At 38.0% G+C, this 16,777-nt stretch overlaps 1 protein-coding gene and 1 long non-coding RNA gene across 2 annotated transcripts in view; one reads left to right on the forward strand and one right to left on the reverse strand.

The window, feature by feature from the left end:
- The window catches only part of pde5ab (phosphodiesterase 5A, cGMP-specific, b), a 139,259-nt gene that overhangs the window by 70,922 nt on the left and 51,560 nt on the right, over positions 1-16,777 (reverse strand). The window contains exon 8 of the mRNA XM_088015949.1: positions 10,510-10,577. Coding sequence (XP_087872075.1) covers positions 10,510-10,577 — 68 coding nt within the window. The remainder of the gene's footprint in view (positions 1-10,509; positions 10,578-16,777) is intronic.
- LOC148153842 (uncharacterized) lies at positions 3,286-6,097 on the forward strand. The gene is made up of 3 exons (XR_015766198.1): positions 3,286-4,172; positions 4,759-4,850; positions 5,717-6,097. It is a non-coding gene; the product is annotated as an uncharacterized LOC148153842 (long non-coding RNA).

Below are 16,777 nucleotides of genomic sequence, written 5' to 3' on the forward strand. Positions count from 1 at the left end.
CATTTTTAAAAAGTTTTCTAAAAGTTTATTTTTAATTTGCAGCCTGAAGGGTGGAAAACCTTCAGGCTGCTAGAAGCTGCTTAAGGATTTCATTTTCATTTCAAGCTGAAGAAAGATTTCATTTTTCAGCATCACCACGAGTCCAAACATACATCAAATCAAAAGATGTTTCAACAAAGTATTAGTTCAATACAAGGTTTTCCCCATTGTATTATAAGCCTGGCGGCCTGCCACGCTTTGCTAGGCCCCCTGCCAGGCTAAGCATTGCTTGATTTTACTTTTAGAAAAATTAATAATTGGCGGGGGGAATGCTTCATCTTATTTAATTCTTTTAATCTTAAAGCCGAATTGCAAGCGTGATATAGAAATATTAAAATGTGTTCTTTGATAATGTATACTATGCTCTTTGACAATATAATGTGTTTCATAACCTGATCACGCTCTGAGCTCATGCTAAACAATGCCCGAGGCCCGTGGTCAATGTGACCCGGGCGGCGGCCGCACTATTCTTGGAGGACCTACCTGGGAGAGAGGAAGTGGCCATTCTTCGCTCTCACGCAAGGATGTTTGTTAAAATCGGGGTAGTCCCTCGTCTTGGCAGAGTCTGCCGTGGGTTGCGTACGAACGTCCAGCCACGTGAATGCTGCTCTCTGCCTGGACTGACGGCTCTCCAGTCCATGTGTCACGGTAAGAGCGATATATTAAAGGACAATATTTAGCATCACGTATAAATGTATGAATGATTGCTTTGCTGAAATCTGTGGCGTAATAAAAGACACATTTATTCTAGCAGATCAGCGTGTTGACTCATTTTTGTTGCCGATCACCTCCGATCCTGTTCAGAATTTCACGGAACACAAGCGTCTCAGAGTTTCACTTGTGGAGGACATTTATTTCTAAAAGATTTATAGGTTTATGTATTTAAAGCCGGCTGCCCTCGGACCAATAACACAGCGCGCGCTGCTGCTGCTTTATCTCTGAAGTTGCCTCAGCGCAGATCGCGCGCGCCTCCTTTCACTCAAACTGGACACAAGCTGACCTGTCTGGATATTTACATCAACCCCCTGTAAGGAATTATGATTCTTTGGAGAACTCTATATCAAGATAAGAGCTTAAAACGAACCGCGTTAGCTCTGGTTGCGCAGCTCTATGTGAACCACCAGAATAATTTGTAGTCGCGCTTTCAGAGGTGAGGGTTGAGGGAGCAGTGAGAATGATTTATATTTGTGAGCAAAACATTACGCGGCATTTACACCTCAACACGCTGCCCAACGTGTGGCTCTGTCTTCCCTGTAAAGTTTAAGTATGGTCCCGTTTGGCCAGTGCGTTAGTGGTTAACCAACCAGTACTAACCTCATCATGCAGGTTCAGCCTGGTGAGAAGCTTTCACGCTCGCCTCGAAGTCACGCATCACGCTGATTTTATATTATTTTATTATTATTTTTAGTAATAATTTTTCCAGATACACGATGCATCAAAACCAGGGTTGCCACCTTTCAGAAATCAAAACAAGAGACGCCTAACACGGCACATCGCCCATTGGGGTGGGATGTATAATATTTTATGGCAGTGTTTTTTGTCTTTAAAAAGTGATCCACAGAGCAGTTGTTCATGCATAGAGGTTGTACTCTATGTACTCCAATCAGAGTAGTATACTTTAAATACGTTTAATTAACCAAGTGTAAAAAGTATTTGGTAAACCACTGAGTAACTGATCATAACACCTAATTTAATATTCAAAATGTGTCCTCAGACAGCCAAAAGTATAAGTTATGTGAACATTCTGATATTTTACAGAGTATTACCAAAATATTTATATAAATAAGGAGTTAGGTTTGGAGGCTGGTTCTAGACCAGATTTACCACAGGGGCCAGGATAGTTGGTGTTTTTCCACGGCAACACTTGAAAAAGAGTAAAACAAACAAAACAAAACAAAAACAAACAAACAAACAAAAAAATAAACAGAGCAATATTTCATCAGTTGATATAATAAGTGAGCCAAACAGCCACATGTCTCCAGAGATCCAGTTTGCAGATCCCTGGCAAATGGAAAGTGTGATCCTATACAGCAGCTAAAAGTGCACACTCAAAAAAATGAACTTAGGGGGTTATTAGATTAATAAAAGAATATCATGTACTTTTAACACAATAATTTCATGTTTTAAACAAAAACGTGATAAAATCATGTTGAACAAACAAGAAATTCATCAACTTAACGTTTATGAAATTGAATCATGTTGAGATAACACGATTCATTATAGTCAGACTGATCTTGTGCTGGAGGCGACGAGCGAGATCACGGCAGATCCCGCGAGATCATGGGAAATCACACGAGGCCCCGCGAGATGATTGTTTTTCGTGCCAGGAAAATGCTAGCTGCAGTTTAGAGAATACTAAATTTTCCTGGCAGGATTGTGCACATATCAGTGTTGCTATGTTTGGTTACGTTTCTATGTAATTGATGTACTCACACTCAAAAAAATGAACTTAGGGGGTTATTACATTAATAAAAGAATATCATGTACTTTTAACACAATAATTTCATGTTTTAAACAAAAAGGTGATAAAATCATGTTGAACAAACATAAAATTCAACAACCTAGCGTTAATAAAATGTATTCAAGTTGAGACAACGTGATTCAATTTAGTCAGACTGATCTCCCGCTGAAGATGGTCTAGCGAGATTACGGAAAATCACGCGAGATGCTAGCGAAATTACGGAAGATCACGCGAGATGCTAGCGAGATCACGCGAGATCTTGTGTCTGGGAAAACTTCAAACTGTTCTTTCAAGAGAAGCGGGAAGATTCCTGATTTGGATCTGCTTAATTTGAAAAAGGTAAGATTCAGTCTATTTTCATCCGTCTAAATCAAAATAAAAATCGAAATAAAAAGATGCAAATTAAAATCATCAGACTTTTTTTTTTTAAAAAAACATTTTTTTCTATGTTCGGTCACGTTTCTATGTAATTGATGTACTCAAATCATGCTAACATCACATGAAGCAGTGTAAGGGTCACAAAGCTGCTGTCAAGACAAAAAACGGACCCCATAAATGTCACAGTTTTGCTCCTCCTCAGGTTGTTAAAACTCCCTGGAAAAAAGTTGGACTGATGTAAATTCAGCATCTGGTGCCATACAAACTCTGAAGTCTGAGGTTTAGTGGATTTTAAACACTGGGGCCAAACATAAGTCTATTTAAATGTTTTTTTATTATTATTTTATTTCAGTACTGTTATTATGTAGGTAAATGCAGAGTGGACATTGGATGCACACACACTTTTGTAATACAGATTCTTCACTTATTAATAATAAAAAGTATTAAATTTGAGTCAGGAACCTGCGGAGGCCTTTGCTGTTAGAGCTTTAAATGTGCTTGCAATGTCCACATAAATGTCCACCTGGTAGCTATGGATTTCTAGTATTGTTTTCTGGCTGAAACACTCAGAGGATTGTCCATTATTCCTATTAGTCCATGAACAGACTTGAGCTTTCTTATTTTTAAATACATATATTCCTCTGCTCTAAAGATGTATTTTGTTATTGTACTTGTTTTTCCATAAATAACTGTAGTTCAAAAACAATTTTTAAGTTTATCGGTTTAATTTTGAAATGTTGAGGTTTTTGTTTAGATTTTTATGTTTTATATTTTTATTGCTTTCTACCATGTTAAAGTCACCACTGTTCTGCACATACATGCTTGCATGTGCCCAGTGGTTATATTCAGTTTCAGAACAGCTGAAACACTGGGTGCCTTTAAATCTCAACTTAAAACCCACCTGTTTAGAGTTGCTTATAGCTAAATTAGGCTTAGTGCGGTTTTAATGTCTTCAATGTTTTTAATGTTTTTGGCTTTACTTTTTATCTGTTTCACTGTTTATTAAATGTTGCATGACTCTGTGTTTCTGTTTTTAATTATGTAAAGCCCTTTGAAATGCCTTTCTGCTGAAATGTGCTGTACAAATAAAATTTGATTGATTGATTCATGATGCATTCAAGAGACTTGTACTAAAAGTTTGAATGTTCAGATACAACTCTGCTCAGGGTGAATTACATATTTTAATGTTTGAAAATCTGATCTCTTTCAGAACATCACCTGTCTGTTATCCACCTACATAAGCTCTGGTGAAGGGGGTCATCGGCCATCAAGTTTTAGATTTCAGTGGCTAATGGTAAGTTTTGCCAGATCTAAAATGACTGAATCTAGTGTTAGAGCGATCATAAGGGTTCAGCTGAACTTGTATTTGGCAAGTCAGTTTTATTTGTCTTTATCTGCGTGGGGATGTGGAACTGTAAGGAGTGTTGTCTCTCTCTGTCTAGTAGATATGAGCTGCTATCAGCCCTGTGCTAGCTACAGATTAGTACAGAGCAAGGGGGAAGAAGGATGAGCAGCAACATGAGATTGTGATTGACAGCACTAAAACTCTCCTGCCACTGACTGGTTGTTTCTAGCACTGGGAGAAGGCAGAGGAAATAGATTTTTCACAGTATATCCCCCTGTACTGAACCCTTGTTTCAGACATAAATATTTCTTAGGTGACAGCTTCAGTTAGAAGTTTAAATAAAATGTTAAACTTAATTTTAGTCATGGCATAATGAAAGGAGAATAACAATTTTAAAGGTCTTTCAAATAGGCTGCAAGCCACTGATCACTTTCGTTGTGACTTCATTTGAATTTAAGTTTTCAAGTATGTGACCTTATAGTATACTGCTGGATTTTTGCGGTTGTTCTCATTGTTTTCTGATCTGCATATTTAGGAAAACACGGCTGAAGTCAGACGAGGGTGGATCCTAAAAGGATGTGTGCGTACCTGGATGAAGATCCAGAGAAGCTGGAGAAAGAGTACATGGTATGTTAATTTATCTTTGTGTCCACAAAAGAGGTGATTACAGTTGGAGTTAATTGGACTTCCTGTGAATTACCAATAAATTTAAATTAAGAGAAGATCATTAAAACTCTTCATTTTTTTCACTTGGGTACATTCAATTTTAATTTGACTTTTGAGATGCTTTTAGATTTCTCCCACAGAAAAGGATAATCATTAGTAAGATTGATATAATTACAGTTATTGTTAAGTGGGTTTAAAATGAGGATTTTTAGGTGAGTTAAACTCCACAAAAAGATCTTTGGCCTGTTTTATTTAGCCTTTTTTTCTAACAGCATTGTTTCATATGCAGACAAAAATATGAACTAACTTTACCTAAGATGTTAGTACTGATCTATTTGGAAATAACTACCACACATAGTCATGACATTTCCTCCATCCAGGAAACAAGACAGGTTCTTCATGTATAAGATGTTTGGTTTGTGTACAGTGTCAGGGCTTTGTTTGCACATAAGTAGGACTGGTTTAGAATGACAGTCTGTGTGGTGGATCCTCAGACTGTCATTTCAATTGAGGAGAACAGGCCATGGAATATGGGGCCTATTTGGGATTCATCCCTTCTCTTCATGTTTCTCCATATGAGACAATATACCGTATTTTCCGCACCACAAGGTGCACCGGATTATAAGACGATTTTTGTGAAAATGTAGAAAATATGGTACCTTTTCTAAATGGGAAATCTTATCACTGGACTCACAATTAACACAGACAGGTCTTTGATGGACCTTAGCTGTTGTTGAGTCAGCCAAATAAGTGTAAAGTTATTTTTTTATTTAATGAGATGTGAAATCTCTTCCCCCCAATACCCCACCCATGTTCCCATCATCAAGGTGCACAAATGGCCGAGACCGTCTGTGGAATCTTCGTTATTCGACCGGAGAGTGCAGAGCCTGGCGATGCCATTGAGGATGTTGGGATTCTCCTGGACGGGGTGGAAGTGATGAACAACTTGAGCAATGCATCTTTACATGTTTTTCTAAAGACCGCAGTCGAAAACTAAATTTTAACTGTTACAGTTCGCAAAGTTGAGCGAATTTACTGACACTTTTTATGTTAAGAATTTGATCTATGCTAAACACAGCCCAGTTTTTTTCTGGAATAACAAAACTGACCTTTTGTTGTTTATTTCAACTTTCAACTCAGCTGTTTTTGGTGCTGTGTAAAAAGAAAATGGATAACAATTTTGAAAATACAGTTCATGTTGTACTTTTTCTCATTGTTGAGTGTTCTTTCTTCTTTCAGTGTGGTCTTAAAACACTTCATTTAATAGCACTTAAGAAAATGTCTTTGATTTAACATAATTCAATCATGGAAAGATTTTCCACACGATTATATAGCTTTCTTTCAGCATGAAGCATGTTTGTTCAGCTAACTTAATTTTCATGAGTTGGATCAACGTAATTAAGTAGTGTGAAGTTATCAGTGTAAAATTAGTTAGGCTGGCTCTATTAAATTACATTGGGTCCAACTAAAGTAAATAAGTTGAATCAACCACAAAAATTAAGTTGAACCAACACATTTGCTTTAAATTGGAATAACCTTAATAAATTAAGTTGAACCAACACATTTGCTTTAAATTGGAATAACCTTAATAAATTAAGTTGAACCAACACATTTGCTTTAAATTGGAATAACCTTAATAAATTAAGTTGAACCAACACATTTCCTTTAAATTGGAATAACCTTAATAAATTAAGTTGAACCAACACATTTCCTTTAAATTGGAATAACCTTAATAAATTAAGTTGAACCAACACATTTCCTTTAAATTGGAATAACCTTAATAAATTAAGTTGAACCAACACATTTCCTTTAAATTGGAATAACCTTAATAAATTAAGTTGAACCAACACATTTGCTTTAAATTGAAATAACCTTAATAAATTAAGTTGAACCAACACATTTGCTTTAAATTGGAATAACCTTAATAAATTAAGTTGAGCCAACACATTTCCTTTAAATTGGAGTAACCTTAATAAATTAAGTTGAACCAACACATTTGCTTTAAATTGGAATAACCTTAATAAATTAAGTTGAGCCAACACATTTCCTTTAAATTGGAGTAACAGAATTACATAGTGCTGAAATAAAGCAAAGTAATCAGGTGGAAAATCTTTCCATGATTTTTTTATGTTAATCCAAAGAGTTATTTTTTTCAGTGCAGCACTATAATTTTTAATTCATTGTTAAAGTAAAATTGTGCAGGTTAAAAAAAATCCACCACTGAGTATTAACATAAGACATTTATTTAGTATAACTTCTTTGGTACCCCGTTGGCCCCCATCTAGAACCGCCCCTGGACTGGACCGCAGGTCTGTGTCTGGTGCATTAATGACCACTGAACAATGAATTCATAAAATATGCGTCGGTCCGTAGCGTTCTGGGGTCCTTTAGCTCCTGCAAAGAGAAATTAGCTGACCTTAATATTTCCTGTGTCTTATTTTGGTCATTATTGTTACACTTAGTGTTGATATGTGTGTGATAGGTATGTCTATCGGACATTTATAGAAATACGGAACAAATTGCGGGACGCAACATTTAACAGCCAAATACGGGACAATTCCGTATTTTACGGGACGGGTAGCAGCCCTAATCAAAACATATCAAATGCTTTGTCCACTTAGTCACACAGAGTTAAATTTGTATTTGTGAACAAACAGATCTCAAAGATTAAACTCACAGCGTCAGATTGTTGCTATGGTAACAAAACAATCTAACTATGAATATTGTTCTTTGAACTTTTACAAAGTAAACTTGCCAGCTCCTTAAAATCTTACATTTAAATGTTAAACAATTTAAAATATTTTAATTTATGTATGCTGAAATCATTAGATGAAATTTAGCAGCATTGATCATCTCAATAAACAAATGTTACATTTATGTATCTGTGGTCTGTGTTAAAATATTAGCATTTATGGGGCCCTGAAGGCCTGAGGGGCCTGATGGAGCCGCTGACTTAATTTGGATTAAACAGAAGTGCAAATAATTGATATTCATTTTAATTGAATTTTTTGATTAGTTGTTTTTAAGACCAGTTGTGGGTTTAAATAGTGTTTCACTGGTGATGTTTTCCCGTAACATATCTAATCCAGTAATATTTTTACTTTTTCTGTCTACTTAGCATCTTTTAATATACAAACATAGTGCACCGCCGGTAGACCGCCTCAGTGCCCCCGACCACCGGGCTTAGCAAATTTTCTGGGGGAAAATTTGCTAATCATAACATTGCACCTTTTTTATGTTTTATATTTTTCCCACACATATTGAATTTTGTCTGTTAAATTGTACATAATATACTGTATGTTGCATTGAAGGTGAAGAAAGTAAAGTAAGTTCAGAAATGCTTCATGATCTCATCTTTTTACCTCTGGTATTTTAGTAGAAATGTAACCACAGCTGGAAGTCACTATGCCATTTTAGACTGTCCAGCTGGTTTCACATTGTCATCAATGGTCTGCACCAATACACTGAGATCAAGGCATTATTTCTGAGTGTCTAACTTTTTGTTCTTTCTTGGCTTTTACACAAAGCCTCAGGCTAATTTCTCATCAGTCTGTTGCGGTGCCCTGCAACAGACTCCCACCTGTCCAGGCGACCCCACCTTGGATGGACGGACGGACGGACGGACGGAGTTGCGTGCAACTAAATTCAGCACGCATAATCAGATTGACATTCTGAGCATCCATTTAGTTTCTTTGCTCGCTCACTCAGTTCACTTTTTCTCTCCCTCCTCTCTGTTCGATTGAGTTAAACGAGGCCTCACTACTGCCATCACCCAAAAAGTGTGACAGTATAACTATAGATTTCTGTATGGAAGCACAATCCAGCTCTGTATCCGGGGCAACTTAATTGTTCAATTTTTTCTACTTGAAATGCTCCGACTGTGATTCTTGCGAGTTGGATAAACATTGGTTTTGCTCGACTGAACTTCCTGCTTTGGAGAAACAGATGGTGGGTCACTGGGAAGCCGCAGGCCTTGGTTAATGCCACTATAAAAAGCCTCCTGTGGTTGGAGCCGGTTAAAGCCAACATCCTGCAGGACCCCTCCCCTCCCAAGTTGGCCCTGTTGGAGATGTCCAATTTTGCTGAATTTGATCTTGCCAAGAGGAAATCCAGCACAAACACATAATGACATTCACAGAAGTGATTAGGTTAGGAGAAACTGCACTGGAAGCTGGTTGAAAAAGAGAAGGATATCTAAAGGACAACATGGCGAAAAAGGACATCTGGTTTTTGTCTCATTCAGCTATTCTCAGAATGTTTTCCACAATTATTATTTTCTCTTTCCCTGTTCTTGTACCCACAAATAACAACCAGAAGGCGGAAAACATCCATACACCACATTTGAACTGTTTACACTCATGGAAATAGTTTTCACTTTCTCATATATTTGAATGCCTTTTTCAATCCGCATATATATTATATTAATTAATCTTCTCTATCATTTTACCTAAGCAGGTGATGTGGAAGAAGAAACCTTCTCTTGCTCAATGTTGTCATACAGAGCGATTTTTCAGGCCAAACTAAGACTCCTGGGTTTGCATGTTCTCCCTGTGCATGGTGGGTTTTCTCCGGGTACTCCGGTTTCCTCCCACAGTCCAAAAATTTGACTGTCAAGTTTTTTCTAAATTCTCCTTAGGTATGTGTGTATGGTTGTTTTTCCTGTCTGTCTGTGTGTTGCCCTGCAGCAGATTGGCGACCTGTCCAGGGTGACCCAGCCTCTCGCCCAAAATGTCTCACTGGAGATAGGCACCAGCACCCCTCCCAACCCCATTAGGGACAAGAGTGTAAAGAAAATGGATGGACGGATGGAAGAAGTTATGAGGATTTCACCGAAGATATGAGCAATTTATCTGCAGTGTTGTAGGATGAAGCTAGATGAAATACGGTAGCAATTCTGCAATGCAGATTTGCTACCGTATTTTTTAGTTGGCATGGCAAACTCCTACCACAGTCACTACCATCATCCCAGGAAAACAGTTCAGTTCACGCAATCACTATAGTCACTAGCCGGGTAAAAACCAGTCCCTTGTCCATTAATATTTGCTTTGTCCAGAGTGTCTGGACTCTTGATTAATGGGAAACGATTGATTCCTCTGTTGAAGTCTAAAATTTTACCCAATTGACAATGTTTCCCCGTCATAATCATATCAAGATACAAGTAGCTAAATATGTCACTTACTGCTCCTCTGTCGCTGCCAGAAGCAATACTGAGGTCTAAAATGTCTGTACTTCCACAGTCTGTACAGTGCTGTTGGAATGGGTTAATGTGATTGGCTAAGTTACCCATGTAGGGTCTGTTCATATGATTGGCTGAAGCAACAAGTAAAAATGTTGTTCTGTCCATTTGTGAATCTTGTTCGGTGCATTTGTTAATACTGAGACTGTTTTTGCTCCATGCTTCTCTTTTTGATTTCAATATTATGTCAAGAAGATACATTTCCCTCCATATGATAATAATGAAACTTTATGAAGGTGTCTGTAAGACAAATATCATCAAATGGCCTCTGAGGGAGAGGGAAAAGTGTAGGTTGCAAAATTAAGGAATTATTAGTTGTGATAAATGGGGGAGGGAAGAGCAGAACCAATCTGGGACAGCCTGCAGCTAAGGGGATCCTCTTACCTTTTGGGAGTATCTAGGACTTCCCTCAGCTCCTCATGTTCCATGTGAAATACACTGGAGAAGGAATTCTACAGAAAGAATGAAACAAGTTTATTTGGCTTGGAAAATAAGCAAATAGTCTAAATTTCCTAGTTATACCAACCACTCAATGTGCTTTACACTGCAGCCAATCACATTCACAACATGCACACATCCACTCACTGATACCCAGATCAGTAGGCAACTTGAGGTTAAGTGTCACGCCAGGGACAGTGTCGGGCGCTGTTGGGAGTAAATAATTCTGTGTTTTCCTCTATCTCTTTTAGCTGCTTGCATGCTCATATATACACACACGTAGTACCCATGCACACATAGATACAAAGCTAAGGTTAAAGGAAATGACACACTAGGAATGCCCTCTAGCTTAGATGGAAGCCAACAAGAAGAATTGGGGACCATTTTGCTCTGTTGTCACATAAGGAAAGCATGACAATGGACCAGAACCACATTTTGGTCTTAAAAAATTGAATTGATTAAATAAACTCACTGACTCTTCTTGAACCTCATACATTAAGAACCTAAATGGAGAAAGGATAATCTCCATCAGCACCTCTAACTACACCATTAGCACAAATGAGAGTCAGTTCTGCAATGAGCGCTACACCAAGGTTATATTTAGCGGAAGCTAATTCTAAATACTAAGTTCAATTTAAATAATATGTGTCCTTAAAAAAATACAACCATCGAGGTCCAATTTACTTTTGACATTATAATTTACATGTCCTACAAAACCGTTAGATATTGTACTTGTTTATGTTTACATCTTCTGTTTATATACTTTTTACTTTCTGTGCTTCATTTTGCTCCTATGTTTCTTATTTGAAATAAAGGTTTTTTGGGGAAAAAGGGAGAAAACAGAACTGCAGTGTGACCAGTCTCCACCCACTTCAAAATAAAAGCATGATCAAACTGTTTTTATCAAACTACTTGAAGAATACTTAACAGCTGGTAGCTAAAAGTTCAATACTAAAGTCAAACTTTATTCAACTGAAGGTTTACAAACAGCCATATAAATTAGTTCATTCGAATATATGCAGAAAAAATTTATTTAGGGGCAGCTAAGTGCACTAAAATGTTTTCATAGTTAGCAAAAAGAAAAAGCTAAAGCTCTAAAACAAAAGTATGCACACCACTGCCCAGGAGCACATTGAAATGTGGCAGGAAAAAGGTGGAATCGGACCCACAACTTTCAGACTTCTTTTCCCTCTTCCTACTCTTTGACCTTAAAGTGAGCACCCAACTTGAGATGTTGGACGGCTTTTGGACGCGCACAACCCATTTGGTCTGAATGCAGATTTTAGCTTATCTAACAGATTACATACTTGGTCTGAGTTCACTCAAGCTCATTCTAGGGAGAAGCTCCTCTGTGTTTTATCCTGAGTGCTCTAGTCATATTAGGTACCTCCTACCCTGAAATTAGGTTATCACAACAAAGCTCAGCTCAAAATATCCAACAGTAAAACCACGCACACTGCCTGGAAGTAAAGTAGGGAAAAGGAGAATTAAGCCTTTCATCAAGCAGAGTTTACTTCAACACTCCTTTAGCCTTCCCCCCTTATAGGGACTTGTTTTCTCTCAACTTGCTCTCTCAGACCCTCACAAAAGCATCATTTTTCCATCTAAAGTGTAGGAACAGGATGTTGAAGCTGGAAGAAGCGTCTTCGCTTTGGAATAATGTGCACTATTGTGCACACATGCTATATACACAGCTTTCTCTGTAGTACTAGATCTGTCTAGGTGAGGCCAATAAAGATGTTTTAAACAGAAAAAGGAGTCAGCAATGTTATGACATTTATTGGGGTCTGTGACAGACAGGACGGTTTATAACTGGATAATACAGGATAATGGAAAATTGGACCAAATCCAGGATACATTTGGAGCTATCCATAAAAGCTGTACCTGACGAGGAAGGACAGCAAAAGAATCTCAGGAGAGCAGAGGAATTTCTGTTTCTTTCATGGATTTATCAGTGTTTTCACAGCTGATACTCTGGTAGACTTGGTTAAATTGGGGACCAAAATTACAAAATTTGTTACATTTTCTGCTGCTGCAGGTTGTTTTTACACTGTACTCTGCTAAAGGAACCAAACCATTTGAAAAACCTGTTCATCCTCTCTCCTGGGATGGCACTGCACCAATAACCACTGAAGGAAACCAAAACCTCTAAAGAAGACAGCACGACTTCCTTCTTCGCAAAATGTAAACAAAAATGGCGTGGAGTGAGATTTTAGTGATTATAGGATTTCTGTTTTGTCTTTGGTAAAAGACCGAAGTTGTTTCTCCTGCCAGTGCTAGTTTGTTGGCCTGGAAAGTCTGCTTCATTTGGGGAGATGTGAATTCCTAATCGAAGTCTGTGGAACCAAAAAGCAAACTCTTGGTCTTCAGTCTTGGTTCAGTTGAAGTGTCATATCTTGAATGAATATATGAATGCCAAGCGGACCAGAGACCGCTCCAAAAGCAGGAAGTGGACTAAAGTGCAGGGCTATCCTTTTTCTTACACCCTAGTCACTAGTGGGGTGAGGAGGGCTGCTGGTGCCTATCTCCACCGAAAGTGCAGGGCATTCTGGGTAAATGCAACCAAAACAAAGGTATGTGTGTACGCTGGCGGAAGAAAAGGCTCAAAGACAAAAGTGGCATCCATTTTTGTTTGCATTTCGTGAAGAAAACATTTGCACTCAGTGTCTTCTTCAGAGGTTTTTATTTTGTTTCCTTCAGCAGTTCTTGATGCAGCGCCACCACAAGCAAAGGGGGCGAACAGGCTAAAGGCTACCTGTTGATATGACACACACTAAAAAGAAACAAGTTGAACAAAGTTGACAAATTTAAGTCAGTGTTACTCAAATCATTTAGTTTACATCAAATAAAGAAAGAAACTAATAAATTATCTCTTTTTTACCAGGGTTTTTTGGCTCAGGAGGCCTTTATTTAAGAGTAGTTAGACAGTAAAGTGGGTAATGACAGAGAGGGAAGACATGCAGCAAAGGTCATCAGGTTGGAATTGAACCTGTGACGGCCGCGTCGAGGACTAAGGTCTCCTTATGGAGCCTTATAGTCACTCAATTTATTAAGCTGGTTCAACCAGATTTGGTCCAAATTAAGTTTAGATCGAAGCACATTTTTTAATTGGTCCAATTTAATTGCTTCAATTGGTAACGGCTTCAACTTAGCTGAAGCAATTCAATTACCGGTAAGTTTCTAATAATTCAAGGAAATTTGAATTATTAGGAAAAAATAAATGATTTAAGTAAGAGTAACTTAAATTTGTCATGTTAAACACACTGAATGAGTTAAGTTATAAAAACTTAGTAAATTCAGTTGAATAGACTTAATGAAATGATCTGGATGATCATAATAATTAGAGTTGGTCAGACTTAGGATATAAAACTGGCTTTGAACTCAATTGTTTCAAGCAAAGTTAAAGTAAAAAGTTGCTTTAAGTTAATTAAGTTATTTAGATTTGCTAAAGTAATTGAACACAAAAAAGTGAAGTTGTCATCAATAAACCAAATGAATTACGTGAGATTAATGTAAATAAGTACATAAGATGAACAGCCAAAAGCACTTTTTATAATGCAGTGCAGTGTGAAAGAGAACCACAGTAGCTGAAAATGTAACAAATGTTGCAGTTTTGGCTCCAAATCAAACAAAGTTTACCAGACAATCAGGTGTGAAAACATCCTTAGCTCATCTGAAAAATAAAAGTTAATTTAAGGTTTAGTTACCCTTTAAAACCAAGTGGTATTTTTCTTTAACAATACTGATTAATTAATATCCCCATCTGTAGTTAATGTGACAATATGTGGAAAAGTTAGGGCACATGTAGATAATACAGTATCTATATGTGCTTATAGTTTAAGGATATAACTATTAATATAGACTGTGTGTGCAGAAATACTATGAGAAATGTTTTCTCATACGTGTCTTCATTTCCAGCTCCTTATTTCCTCTGGAGAGAATTAAACTAGTGGGGGAAGAAACATGTCCAGTGGTGATGCAGATGTCAAACCCAATCAGACATAATTTATGTAAACACCGGCAGACACACTTATACTTCCAAATGCCAACACACTGAGATACAGTGAAGTAACATTCACGCACGTAACAACCAGATGTTCCTTCAGAGCAACTTGAGTACCACAAAAAAGAGACTGGAGAATCAAAATGTCAGTTAAAGCTAAACATCTCCTGGCCTTTATAGGGGTTAAGTGCATATAGAGAGTATACAGCAGACATGTAGACAGTTCCCAATGTGAGCAAAATGAAGGCAGCAAACATTTTCTTGCTCTTTCCGGACTGCCTCTTACTTCACCTCCAAAAGACAGAAACTCTGTTCCTGTAGAAAACATTGTGTTAAAATCTGCTGACTAATGGACCTAGTTGAGAAAATACAGACATGAAATACTGACACCTGCATAAAGATGGAAAATAAGCCAGAAGTCCTTAACCTCTGGGTAAATGTTTGGTAGGGAAAGAAACAGATTAGAGACAAAGAGGGGAGGTAAGCAATGAGGAGCCAGCTTGTCTGGACAGAGAGAGTTCATGAGAGGGACAAATGCATACGAGCTGAGGCTACATCAGCAGCTACAGTGACTAGAGAAAGTATTGGGCCCCTTGAACTTGTCAACCTTTTGCCACTTTTCAGGCTTCAAACATAAAGAATCAACAAGTAGAACACAATCGTGAGGTGGAACGAAATTTATTATACATTTTCAACTTTTTTAACAAATAAACTGCAAAATGGGGCGTGCAATATTATTGCATTAATACTTTGTAGCCCCACCTTTTGCTGCGATTACAGCTACAAGTCACTTGGTTTTGTCTCTATCAGTTTTGCACATCAAGAGACTGAAATTCTTGCCCATTCTTCCTTGCAAAACAGCTGGAGCTCAGTGAGGTTGGATGGAGAGCGCTTGTGAACAGCAGTTTTCAGGTCTTTTCACAGATTCTCAGTGGATTCAGGTCTGGACTTTGACTTGATCATTCCAACACCTGGAAACATTTATTTGTGAACCATCCCATTGTGGATTTTGCCTTATGTTTGGGATCATTGTCTTATTGGAAGATAAATCTCCGTCCCAGTCTCAGGTCTTTAAAGACTCCAACAGGTTTTCTGCCAGAATGGTTCTGTATTTGGCTCCATCCATCTTTCCATCAATTTTAACCATCTTCCCTGTCCCTGCTGAAGAAAATCAGGCCCAAACCATGATGCTGCCACCACCATTTTTAACAGTGGGGATGGTGTGTTAGGGTGATGAGCTGTGTTGCTTTTACACCAAACATATCGTTTTGCATTGTGACCAGAAAGTTGGATTTTGGTTTCATCTGACCACAGCACCTTCTTCCACATGTTTGCTGTGTCTCCCAGGTGGCTTGTGGCAAACTTTAAATGAGACTTTTTATGGATATCTTTGAGAAATGGCTTTCTTCTTGTCACTCTTCCATAAAGGTCAGATTTTGTACGACTGTTGTCTTATGGACAGACTCTCCCACCTCAGCTGTAGATCTCTGCAGTTCATCCAGAGTGATCCTGGGCCTCTTGGCTGTATCACTGATCAGTTTTCTCCTTGTTCGAGGTGAAAGTTTAGAGGGACGGTCGGGTCTTGGTAGATTTGCAGTGGTCTGATACTCCTCCCATTTCAATATGATCACTTGTTCAGTGCTCCTTGAGATGTTTAAAGCTTGGGAAACATTTTTATATCCAAATCCAGCTTTAAATTTCTCCACAACAGTATCTGGGACCTGCCTGCTGTGTTCCTTAGTCTTCATGATGAATCCGTGTATGGTTCGTTCTTTGGTTTTTTCGTTTCAAAATAAAATTGGAAAAACAAAATAAGCGTGTGTTTTCTTGTTTTTTCGTTTTTAAAACAAAATTAGAAAAACGGCAATTGCAAAAATAAAAAAGAAAATGAGCTGTCAATTTCGATTTTCATTATTTCATTTTTGGCAAGCGGTCTGTCCCGGAAGTTCTCTCTGTCCGGCTTACACAGGGGCCGTATCACACACAGCTGCAGGCTGCAGGGAGACAAGCTTGTTCATTTCAGGCTATATACTGTAGTATTTTCTGCCAGCCGCAAGTAATGCTCCTGTGAGAAACAAGTAATACCGGACATCTGGTCACCGAGAAAAATGGTTAGCCTGAGTTTTTAGTTTAGTCTTTTATTTTGAAAGGCCAGAGCACCGTGTAGTGGCTTTCCAAACCATCCTACAGCCACACCGTCTGGTCTCTGGA

Source organism: Poecilia mexicana, unplaced genomic scaffold, assembly GCF_051168715.1.
Source record: "Poecilia mexicana isolate PSO_F unplaced genomic scaffold, ASM5116871v1 scaffold_18, whole genome shotgun sequence".
Lineage (NCBI taxonomy): Eukaryota > Metazoa > Chordata > Actinopteri > Cyprinodontiformes > Poeciliidae > Poecilia > Poecilia mexicana.